The sequence below is a fragment of the Bos indicus genome, chromosome 16 (assembly GCF_029378745.1).
Source record: "Bos indicus isolate NIAB-ARS_2022 breed Sahiwal x Tharparkar chromosome 16, NIAB-ARS_B.indTharparkar_mat_pri_1.0, whole genome shotgun sequence".
Taxonomy (NCBI): domain Eukaryota; kingdom Metazoa; phylum Chordata; class Mammalia; order Artiodactyla; family Bovidae; genus Bos; species Bos indicus.
This window is the reverse complement of record NC_091775.1, coordinates 72,254,074-72,266,452: the sequence shown is the minus strand read 5'-3', so window position 1 is coordinate 72,266,452 and position 12,379 is coordinate 72,254,074. Positions and strand designations below refer to the sequence as shown.

General features: G+C 41.4%; 2 protein-coding genes across 2 annotated transcripts in view; one reads left to right on the top strand and one right to left on the bottom strand.

Moving 5' to 3' along the window:
• INTS7 (integrator complex subunit 7) overlaps window positions 1–2,692 on the bottom strand; it is an 83,419-nt gene extending 80,727 nt beyond the window's left edge. Inside the window, exon 1 of the mRNA XM_019976615.2 lies at window positions 2,474–2,692. Within this exon, the coding sequence (XP_019832174.2) occupies window positions 2,474–2,567 (94 nt within the window). The 5' untranslated portion in view covers window positions 2,568–2,692. The remainder of the gene's footprint in view (window positions 1–2,473) is intronic.
• Window positions 2,693–2,873: 181 nt separating this feature from the next.
• The window catches only part of DTL (denticleless E3 ubiquitin protein ligase homolog), a 50,475-nt gene continuing 40,969 nt past the window's right edge, over window positions 2,874–12,379 (top strand). Inside the window, exons 1-3 of the mRNA XM_019976916.2 lie at window positions 2,874–3,073; window positions 8,898–9,023; window positions 9,821–9,919. Coding sequence (XP_019832475.2) covers window positions 3,022–3,073; window positions 8,898–9,023; window positions 9,821–9,919 — 277 coding nt within the window. The 5' untranslated portion in view covers window positions 2,874–3,021. The remainder of the gene's footprint in view (window positions 3,074–8,897; window positions 9,024–9,820; window positions 9,920–12,379) is intronic.

Genomic DNA, 12,379 nt, shown 5'->3' with positions numbered 1-12,379 from the left:
ATTATGTTACATTTTTTTCTGACCACAACTGCAAGTTTTTAGGAATTAAAGAATTCTAGATCTCTCTCTTCAGAGTCCTATCCCAATTCTGATCTACACTACTGTACTGCTCTGCTGTCATGGGATGAGCCCACCCAGACCACAGTGGTAGAAAATTTCTTTAGAATTAGTAGAAATATTAGATATGTAGACCTGCAACTCTTATTGGGGAATAGGGAAGGAATTAACAGAATGGGGAGGAAAAGGTTATGCAGTGTTTAAAAAACACATCTGATATTATGATTTTCTGTTTGAGAAGGAAAAAGCCCTATAGTTTTCCTTAAGAGAAAGCAAAGCTCAACATCATTTTCTTGGATGATGGACTTGCACTACTGTGACTCAACCAAAGGAATATCTCATTGAAGTGTTATGACACTTTCATGTTGATCAAAAGAAGTTAAACGTTTGTTTGTTTGTTTTTAGGTCTGAGAAACTCTTATCTGGACCAACTGCACTTTAAATGTCTACAGGGTAAAAAAAATTTTAAGTCCCAGAAAAGTTAACATAGTGTCCAAGTCAGAGGGCTGGGAAATGGCTCCAAATGGACTTTAAAATCCTTCTAACTTCTGCTGCTGCTGCTAAGTCGCTTCAGTCATGTCTGACTCTGTGCAACCCCAGACGGCAGCCCACCAGGCTCCCCCGTCCCTGGGATTCTCCAGGCAAGAACACTGGAGTGGGTTGCCATTTCCTTCTCCAATGCATGAAAGTGAAAAGTGAAAGTGAAGTCGTTCAGTCGTGTCTGACTCTTAGCGACCCCATGGACTGCAGCCTACAAGGCTCCTCTGTCCATGGGATTTTCCAGGCAAGAGTACTGGAGTGGGGTGCCATTGCCTTCTAACCTCTAGTCCAGTTCTTAATATATTACACACTGGCTACAGTTAATCAAAAATTAACTGTATACCAAGTGATGTTTCCCCCATTCAATAAAAATAACAAGTACACTGAAACAAAAGAGTCATTGAAATACTTTGAGTTCTCTACTAAGAAACACCTGCCCTTGCCTTCCAAATCCCTATCTAAAAGATAAGGCAAATCTCTTCTGCATTTAATAAGGACTTTTTTGCATACCATTATATCACTTAATATTTACAACAATCTTGCCAGCTCAGTAGTATTTTACTCATTTTGCAGAGAAAAAAAAAACAAGATTAGGTTTGGTTAAGTGACATGTCCATGATCATAAAACTAGCGAAATTAGAATTCAACTCAAGTCTCCCCAAAGCTTCTACTACTACACCAAGCCTGTCCCGTCCCTTCACTGCCCTAAGGAAATAGAACTCATCTGCAGAGAATGTGTGTGAAAGTCGCTCCATCATATCCGACTCTGCAACCCCAAGGACTATACACTCCAGGGAATTCTCCAGGCCAGAATAGTGGAACTGGTAGCCTTTCCCTTCACAGGATCTTCCCAACCCAGGGATCGAGTCCAAGTATCCCGCATTGTAGGTGGATTCTTTACCAGCTGAGCCACAAAGGGAGCCCAATTAAATAATAACTAAGATTTTATTTTACCGGTTTTTAAGATGACTCTCAGTTTCAGAGATGTTAATATGTGAAAAAATACGTATCTTAATGGATGAAATAGGATATATGTCGTCTCACTTACTGTGTTTTTAGGACTTAATTGTAGTTTCTAAGTAAAACTACTTCATCTCTATCGATAGGCTTCAAATATCCCCTTTAAAACTACCAAATATGGGAAATATAGTTAGAAAATCATCAATCACACACAAGCTCCCAAGTAAGTCCGGATTCTCTAATCTTTCCATTGATCTGACCCTGCCCTTAAAGTACACTGCTTTAATTACACTAAGCTTGAGCCACAAGCGAAGCCCAAGAATACTAGCGTGGGTAGCCTATCCCTTCTCCAGCGGATCTTCCGGACCCAGGAATCGAACCCTGCATTTCAGGCAGATTCTTTAACCGGGTGAGCTATGAGGGAAGCAGAGAATGAGTAGGGGCTATGCTTTTCGGATGTCTTGGCCCTATTTGTGACCTGCCTAGTAACCGGCAGGTAAGAATTACAGAAATCAAATGAATCGCTGTAAAGTCGGTGCAAGATGCAGCAGTCTTGGTGAAGACCTGGTCTCAACTGCACATACTGAAAAATAATTTCATAATTTCAATACAGCACTTTAAGAAACTGCGTGGAAAATCGCGGGGCTGTGCCCTCAAGTGGTCCAAACGAGCCTTTCGCGGGAGCTCTCTACTTTTTCAGCTGTACAAGGCCAATATAGCAACGCTGCCGTTTTCTGCCAGCCTCCCAAAGCCCCGAAAAGCCCTGGGCTCACCAAAGGCAAGGGCGCCCGACCCCGCCCATGCCCAGGAAGCACCGCGCATGCGCCTTCCCAGCTTCTCGCGCGGCTACCACCACCTGGTGGCGCCACTTCCCCCCACATCCGTTTCACCCGCGCAGCCCGCTCTTTCGAAATACCTTTGTCTAACTCCATAAGGGCAGAGTTAGCATCCAGCTCCTGTTCGCCATAGCCGGCATCTGCCAGAAAAGACTTAGTTGAGTTTGACGCCATGACCCATACAGTTACTCGATTAGCCTATTCATAGAGATTGCAAACTCGGCCCCACCACCGCCATCTTCTTCCACCACCTTCTCGCGGATTTTTCCTCCGCGCTCTGTCAAGCCGTGTTACGCATGCGCCCTGGGCTCCCAGCAGTTCGCCAGCGCCCCTGCGGCCCCCCGCGCAGGCGCTCAGGGAGCTCTGGAACGCTAGGTTCCCGCGGCTGGGCGAGAAGGAGGCGGGGCTTCGAAGGGGGAAGTGACTCGTACGCGCCCGGACGCCGCGGCGAGAGCCAATCAGAGGGCGTGACGTCAGTTTGGCGGGGAGTTTGGTGACCGGGGCTTACAGTGGCGGGAGTTGGAGGCATTAGCTAGTCGTGGTCTAAGGGGCGCAGGGTACAGTTTCCGCTGAATCTGGAGGCATTTCCACGGCTTTTTCCTCAGTTGAGCGTTTTCCTCCGTCCCAGATGCTCTTCAATTCGGTGCTCCGCCAGCCCCAGTTTGGCGTCCCGAGAAATGGTGAGTAACGGCCCTAACCGCTGTCTCTTGCCGGCGGGATTCACCTCCCCCAGAACAACTCTTCGGACCAATGCCGATTTCAGTTCAGTTTCCCAGCCGCCGAGTTCTCCCCCAGCCAGAATGAGTTCGTACTAGCTAGGAATACTGAAGAAAGCCGCACTTGCGTGCCCTCGAGATACTTTTCGTCGTAATCGAGGCTTTTTTTAGTCGTGTAGGCTGAGGGAGGGAGGGACGTTGAGTTAACTGACCTCCATTACGGTTTATGTCTGTTTTGCACGTTAACTGGAAAACGCGTGCATTTTCGTGTGTGTGGCTTTCTGAACGAACAGCTGTGTGAGATCGTCAAGGCTCGTACTCATTGATTAATTCATTCATTTGTAGTGGAAACAGTGAGCCCTACCGTTTGCTATATACACCAGAGAATAGGATCGGCTCTTAAAAAGAACTCAGTCAGGCAGAGAGAACAGAACATCTGCTTCTAGCATGGTCAGAATTTTTTCTTCCTGATTAATTCAAGGGTATGAAAATTCGTAGTGATACAGTGAAAAATGCCCGTAAGCACATTTCCCACAAATGACCACTATTAATAGATTGAAGTATTTTATTCCAAAATGTTTTTCAATGCCAGAAGTAGGAAGTATTGTTATTTGTGGAAGTGGGATTAAAATGTTTTATCTCTTTACTTTTACGATGGAACTTGGAAATACTTCATGTTAGTATATAGGCTTCCAATTTATTCTTTCCAGTTCTTGAAGTTCCTTAGGTTAAAACATTGGCAATAAGAATTTTGAGCTTTAGGTTTTAGTGTCATCAACCTGAAACTTTCTGGTAAGTTTTTGATAAGGGAGTTACCACCCAAACTAAGCTTGGCTGCAAATGAAATCTCATTCATTTAAAGATGAACAAGTTCTTTTTCCCCTTGAAACCGTGTGGAAAACAAAAAGAAAATGTGAGAAGTGAGCTTTTTATATTTAAGGCATAGGTCTTGAAAAAAGATATTGAGCAGACTGGGGAGTAGCTCCTCAACTTCCTTCCTCCAATCTAAAATTCTACCATCCTTATCTCTTAGACAGTCTTTTAAATTATATTCTAAAAGCCTCTCCTTTCTGTCTCTGCTGCGACCTTGCTTTACTAACTTCTGTATCCTTGGTGTCATGAATGTCAGTATAGCATGGAAGTTAAGAGCTCTGTCTTCCTGATTAATTTCACCTCCACTCCTTACTTGTCTGTGTGACCTGGATCAAGCTATGTAGTCTTCTTTTGAAACAGATTCTTCTCTTAACTCTGCATTCTGTCAACTTTCTTTTTATCTCTGATTCATAAATATTTTTCCGGGAAGGGTAAATTTTCCCCTCTACCCTGATTGAGTATGTATGGCTGGACTAATTTATTAGACATGAGAGATTAGCAGGAGAAAAACAAATTTTAATTCATGTGCATGGAGATCTCATAGAAATGGTACCTAAGAAGTGGCCAAAGCAGGCAGCTTTTATACTTTTCAGACCAAAAAAAAAGGCAATAAATTTGTGAGGAATTGACAGGACAAAGAAACTTAAGTTTGGGCTACGTAATTAGTAAGGAATCTAAGCAGAGTTTGGGCTTGAGGTAGTAAATTAAAAGAAGTTACAAGGTTTGTTTACACAGGCTTCTTGGCTCTGAATTTCCTCTCTGTCGGATAAGGGTGACCTTCTACCTCCAGTTGCAAGGAGTGCACCTTTCATAGAGATTTATTTCCTGCTTTTCAGGGAGACAGGAAGGTCAGGGTTTCCTTCTTGCATCAGCTGCTTCTCAAGCAACTTCAGTTCAAAATAATCAATATGCTGTTATGGTATGTATTGAGACAGCCCACACCAAGCCCCCAAATACTCATTCATTGTTTTGCGTTTAGGCACTGAAATTCATTCATTGTTATATATCATGCACCAAACTTTGTAGGACCATCTTTCTTCTTTCGTGACCTATACTAGGCCCCTTTTCTGTCCCTACCGACTCCCATGGGTTATCATAGCTGTAACCAGGATTTCTTCCACTACTACCTGCAGCCTTCTACCTGTGAGAGGTGTATAAGCATCCTCATCCAGGTGGTCAGTCCCAGAAACATCTCAAACTCATGTACCAAAACCAAACTCACTTTTTCCCCTAACCTGCTATACTACCTACTTTAGGAAATGGTCTCATTGTTTTAAACTGGTCTTCACAGTCAGAAACCTGAAAGTCAATCAGAATTCCTCCATTTTCCTCAAGATACCCTTTCAGAGAAGTTCCCTTAAAATCTCCTGAATCCTTCCTTCTCTGTGTCTTCACTGATTTTGCCTCTTCACATATTTTGGATCTATATTATGCTTACCATTCTGTTTCCCTCAATTGGGCCTTTATACCTTCTTGTCTGGACTATAACAAGTCTCTTGAATGGCCTCTTAGTTTCCCTCTTTCCAGTTTACTTCCCATATTGCTGCCAATGATCTTTCTAAAATGAAAGCTGATTACTCTTCTGTGTATTTTTAAATTGATCTTGAGGTTTTCTTCAGAAGTTTAAACAGATGCAAAGGATCTATCATTTCTGACCGTATTGTGTTTACCTTCTTAAATGAAAATGCTGCATCAGTCTTTAAATTGTGTCTAATACACTATAAATATTATAGTAATGATTTAATAGTCACATCAACCATTTTTTAAAGTATGAACTGCTAGATATTCTACATAGTTTTTTTTCCCTTGAATATATTCCCACTTTATTTTTCCCACAGATTTATCCTAATGTAATTTGACTTTAAGCTTGAAAAGTCATTTTTGTGATCACCCTATCTTACTCTGTAAAAAACTGTATGTTAATATCATTTTAGAACAGAGGCTTTTAAGGCCTGCCTTTCTGTCTGTAGATGGATATTTGTGAACTCTACAACATAACTAACTATTGTATTCATATTATTCTCTTAGTGGTCTTCAATGGCTTGTTTACAATGATATCTGGCCTTAAGGCAATGCCCCCAGGAGTAATGACTAAATCTGAGTTGAATTTCTTTGCCTCCTTTGTATTCCTTCAGGTTATTTCTGTGAACCTGCAGAACTAGATTTGTGTGAGATTATATCAGGCTAAAATGTCTTCTCCAAATGACAGTTTTTATATCACCAAAAGTAAGAATTGAGAGTACTCTAAAATGTGCATGAATTTCTTAATTATTTAGACTGTTCTGTAGATTGTAGCTTCATTGTTTCCTCCAATGCTTACTATATTTGGTTCTCAATAACTGTATACTAAATGAATGTTTTATATATTTGAAATATGTTAACCTACACAGCAAAATGGTAAAACAAAACCTTGTAGATGGTTTACTATTTTCGGACCATAGTACACATCGGGTCTCTGACCCAAGCAGAGTAAGCTTTTCCTCCACTCTGAATTTCTTACTCTTTCATATATTCATTGAGCACTTACTCCCCTTTCAAAACTTGTGTTTGATTTCACCTTCTTTAAAGACTTCCAGACCCTACCTACCACTACTATTCAGGGCTTAAAATTGCTGTGATAAACTTTAAGATACTATGACTTGTTACCGTTAACGTTTTAGAGTCCTAGAATTTCAGTGCTGGAAAGGAAAGAGAGAGTATAAGAACTAATATTTACTTGTGAATATTAGAAGCAGAAGCAGAAGATATTAAGAGGTGGCAAGAATACACAGAACTATACCAAAAAGATCTTCATGACTCAGATAATCACAATGGTATGATCACTCACCTAGAGCCAGACATCGTGGAATGCAAAGTCAAGTGGGCCTTAGGAAGCATCGCTACAAACAAAGCTAGTGGAAGTGATGGAATTCCAGTTGAGCTCTTTCAAATCCTAAAAGATGATGCTGTGAAAGTGCTGCACTCAATATGCCAGTAAAGTTGGAAAACTCAGCAGTGGCCACAGGACTGGAAAAGGTTAGTTTTCATTCCAGTCTCAAAGAAAGGCAACGCCAAAGAATGCTCAACTACCGCACAATTACACTCATCTCACACGCTAGCAAAGTAATGCTCAGAATTCTCCAAGCCAGGCTTCAACAGTACGTGAACTTCCAGATGCTCAAGCTAAATTTCGAAAAGGCATAGGAACCAGAGATCAAACTGCCAACATCCATTGGATCATCGAAAAAGCAAAAGAGTTACAGAAAAACATCTACTTCTGCTTTATTGACTATGCCAAAGGCTTTGACTGTGTGGATCACAACAGACTGGAAAGTTCTTAAAGAGATGGGAATACCAGACCATCTGACCTGCCTCCTGAGAAATCTGTATGCAGGTCAAGAAGCAACAGAACTGGACATGGATCAACAGGCTGGTTCCAAATTGGGAAAGGAGTACATCAAGACTGCATATTGTCACCCTGCTTATTTAACTTATATGCAGAGTATATCATGAGAAATGTTGGACTGGATGAAGCACAAGCTGGAATCAAGATTGCCGAGAGAAATATCAATAAGCTCAGATACACAGGTGACACACTACCCTTATGACAGAAAGCGAAGAAGAACTACAGAGCCTCTTGATGAAAGTGAAAAGAGGAGAGTGAAAAACCTGGCTTAAAACTCAATATTGAAAAAACTAAGATCATGGCATCTGGTCCCATCACTTCATGGCAAATTGATGGGGAAACAGTGACAGACTTTATTTTTGGGGGCTCCAAAATCACTGCAGGTGGTAACTGCAGCCATGAAATTAAAAGATGCTTGCTCCTTGGAAGAAAAGTTATGATCAACCTAGACAGCATATTGAAAAGCAGAGACATTACTTTGCCAACAAAGATCCATTCAGTCAAGGCTATGGTTTTTCCAGTGTTCATGTATGGATGTGAGAGTTGGACTGTGAAGAAAGCTGAGCACCAAAGAATTGATGCTTTTGAAGTGTGGTGTTGGAGAAGACTCTTGAGAGTCCCTTGGACTGCAAGGAGATCCAACCAGTGCATCCTAAAGGAGATCAGTCCTGAATATTCACTGGAAGGACTGATGCTGAAGCTGAAACTCCATTACTTTGGCCACCTGATGTGAAGAGCTGACTCATTGGAAAAGACCCTGATGGTGGGAAAGATTGAAGGCAGGAAGAGAATGGGCCTGACAGAGGGTGAGATGGTTGGAAGGTATCACCAACTCAATGGACATGAGTTTGAGTAAACTCCGGGAGATGATGATGGATGGGCAGGGAGGCTTGGTGTGCTGCAGTGCATGGGGTCTCAAAGAGTCAGACACAACTGAGCGACTGAACTGAACTGATGTTAGTGGCTACAGTAGGTGCATTGACGTTGTGGGTTGGCCAAAAAGTTCATTCTGATTTTTCCACACCACCTTACCAGAAACCTGAACGAACTTTTTGGCCAACCTCATACGTTATTTCCTTTGACTCCGACCATTGGATTGTGTGTGATGTTGCTAGTAACTTAAGTTTGCAGTAATGATTTAGAACTCTAAAAACATGGAATTTTACTTGATAAGAATGACTGGGTAATCTTTGTGGTTATTTTTCGTGATTGTCACCAAAGGATGGTGGAAGGAGTAACATACAAAGGCCGCTGGTGTCTTGCCATCTTAAATACGTTAGCAAGAGTCTTCATTCAAGATGGTAAGCCCAAAGCTCTATCTCACCAGAAGTTGAGAAGTGCTCTTTCATTTTTTCCTTAGGACCACTTAGGAGAATACCTGAAACTGTATTCCAGAGGGCCATGGATAGTGAATAGATCTATAGTAAAGTATATGGAACTTTTAAAAGTTAATTTTTGCCTCTGCATTTGTTGGAAGTACTGAAATGTGATGATATATTAGAATCTATAAGGAATTTTGTCTTCCTTTAGGATGGTCTTCACAGTATCCGCTACAGTCCCTGCTCACTGGCTATCAGTGCAACTATAATGACGAGCATACTTCTTATGGAGAAACAGGAACCCCAGTTCCTCCTTTTGGATGCACCTTCTCTTCTGGTAAGAGAGTTACTGAATAAGCGAGGCTTGGTCAGAAATGATCTGCTTCACTCTTTAGAGGGAAAATATCCTATGCTGTCTCTCTTTTAACAAAAAGTAAATTAGATGGTAGAGTTTTTCTAATATCTCTTCTCTTCTCATTTATAAGATATACTTTTCTTAATCTCTGTGCATAATTATATATTTCTGCTAAAGCATAAGATTCTTAGAGCATCATTTTTAGTTTGTTTGTTTTTATCTGATATCAGGAAAGGGTTACAAAAGTTCAGCCATCATGTTGATCTCATTGAATCTATCTCTTCTGCAGTGCATTGGGAACATATTCACAGAAGTAGAAGTGCTTGTCCCTGCTGCTAAAAGTTTAAGAGAGGAAAAGTAAAAAGTTGAGGAAAAAGGATATTAATTTAATAGGGTTAGCCTGCTGGAGGCCTATGTCATGTGTGCCCCCTCTTTTTTTTTTTTTTTTTTTTGCCATTGGCCAGTACCACTCTTGTTTTGTTCAGGTATCATTCTTGACTCAGCTCCCCTTTAAATAAGAGATTATCTGAAGATTAGTATTTTTTAGTCACTTACTAAATTAGATATTATGGCAAATTTTAAGCCATCTTTAACTCAGAAAAACCTCTACTATACCAGATGCTATATGGGCAGAATTGTCTTGCCTCTTTCCAAATAGGTTCTTTGTGTTTACCTTGTATTTTTCAATTAATCGATATTATGTTGTTTATATATATAGCTTTAAACTTGGCTTTAACATTTATTCTTACTCTTTATTTTATTCTTTATTTCTTACGTAGCTCCCAGTATGGAGCATATACTAGCAGTTGCCAATGAAGAAGGCTTTGTTAGGTTATATAACACAGAATCACAAACCAGTAGAAAGAAGTGCATCAAAGGTAAGTCAAGATTTAAAATATTTGTTTTAATATTTTTAATTCATAAAGCCTCAAGGAAACTAGGCTTCTGGCATAGCTCAGTTGGTAAAGAATTTGCCTGAAATGCAGGAGACCTGGGTTCAATTCCTGGTTGGGAAGATCCCCTGGAGAAGGAAATGGGAACCCACTCCAGTATTCTTGCCTGGAGAATCCCATGGACAGAGGAGCCTGGCAGGCTACAGTCCAAGGGGTCGCAAGAGTCAAACACGACTTAGCGACTAACCCACCACCACAAGGAAATTACTATTTGAATAAATTCTCAGTGATACTCACTTCTGATTAAGTTTGTTTAGGGATCAGACCTGAAAGTAAATGGTGGGCTGCCTTTCTGTCAATAACTACAGCAAAATCTTTACTGGGAGTTAAGAAAAGTACATTTTAGGATTAAAAACAATTTTTCTTTTAAAAAGTTAAGTTTTTTTATGCTTAATGTGGGGAAACATTGCTTCAAAATACTTATATTGAACAAGTGTCTTTTATGCATAAGGCAAAGTTCTGATGACCTTAAAGAGATGACACCACCCTTATGGCAGAAAGTGAAGAGGAACTAAAAAGTCTCTTGATGAAAGTGAAAGAGGAGAGTGGAAAAGTTGGCTTAAAGCTCAGTATTCGGAAAACTAAGATCATGGAATCCAGTCCCATCACTTCATGGGAAATAGATGGGGAAACAGTGGAAACAGTGTCAGGCTTTATTTTTGGGGGCTCCAAAATCACTGCAGATGGTGACTGCAGCCATGAAATTAAAAGACGCTTACTCTTTGGAAGGAAAGTTATGACCAACCTAGATAGCATATTGAAAAGCAGAGACATTACTTTGCCAACAAAGGTCCATCTAGTCAAGGCTATGGTTTTTCCAGTGGTCATGTATGGATGTGAGAGTTGGACTGTGAAGAAGGCTGAGCGCCGAAGAATTGATGCTTTTAACTGTGGTGTTGGAGAAGACTCTTGAGAGTCCCTTAGACTGCAAGGAGATCCAACCAGTCCATTCTGAAGGAGATCAGTCCTGGGTGTTCTTTGGAAGGAATGATGCTAAAGCTGAAACTCCAGTACTTTGACCACCTCATGCGAAGAGATGACTCATTGGAAAAGATTGATGCTGGGAGGGATTGGGGGCAGGAGGAGAAGGGGATGACAGAGGATGAGATGGTTGGATGGGATCACTGACTCGATGGACGTGAATTTGAGTGAACTTCGGGAGTTGGTGATGGACAGGGAGGCCTGGCGTGCTGGAATTCATGGGGTCGCAAAGAGTCGGACACGACTGAGCAACTGAACTGAACTGAACTTGGGAAAGACTAGAGATCTCTTCAAGAAAATTGGAGATATCAAGAGAACATCTCATGCAAGGATGGACATGATAAAGGACAGACATGGTGAGGACCAAATGGAAGCAGAAGAAATTAAGAAGTGGCAGGAATGCACAGAACTATACAAAATCACTGCACATGGTGATTGCAGCCATGAAATTAAAAGACACTCCTTGGAAGGAAAGTTATGACCAACCTAGACAGCATATTAAAAGGCAGAGACATTACTTTGCCAATAAAGGTCCGTCTAGTTAAGGCTATGGTTTTTCCAGTGGTCATGTATGGATGTGAGAGTTGGACTGTGAAGAAAGCTGAGCACCGAAGAATTGATGCTTTTGAACTGTGGTGCTGGAGAAGACTCTTGAGAGTCCCTTGGACTGCAAGGAGATCCAACCAGTGCATCCTAAAGGAGATCAGTCCTGAATATTCATTGGAGGGACTGATGTTAAAGCTGAAACTCCAGTACTTTGGCCACCTGATGCAAAGAGCTGACTCATTGGAAAAGACCCTGATCCTGGGAAAGATTGAGGGCAGGAGGAGAAGGGGACGACAGAGGATGAGATGGCTGGATGGCATCACCGACTCGATGGACATGGGTTTGGGTGAACTCCAGGAGTTGGTGATGGGCAGGGAGGCCTGGCGTGCTGCGGTTCATGGAGTCGCAAGGAGTTGGACACGACTGAGTGACTGAACTGAATACAAAAAGGTCTTAATAACCCAGATAATCACAGTGGTGTGGTCCCTCACCTGGAGCTGGACTTCTGGAGTGTGAAGTCAAGTGGACCTTAGGAAGCATCACTGTGAATAAAGCTGGTGTAGGTGACAGAATTCCAGCTGAGCTATTTCAAATCCTAAAAGATGATGCTGTTAAAGTGCTACACTCAGTGTGTCAGCAAATTTGGAAAACTCAGCAGTAGCCACAGGACTGGAAAAGGTCATTTTCCATTTCAATTGCTAAGAAGGTCAGTGCTAAAGAATGTTCAAATTACCATACAACTGTGCTCATTTTACATGCTAGCAAGGTTATGCTCAAAATCCTTCCAGGTAGGCTTCAGCAGTACATGAACTGAAAACTTACAGAGGTACTGGCTATGTTCAGAAAAGTCAGAGGAAC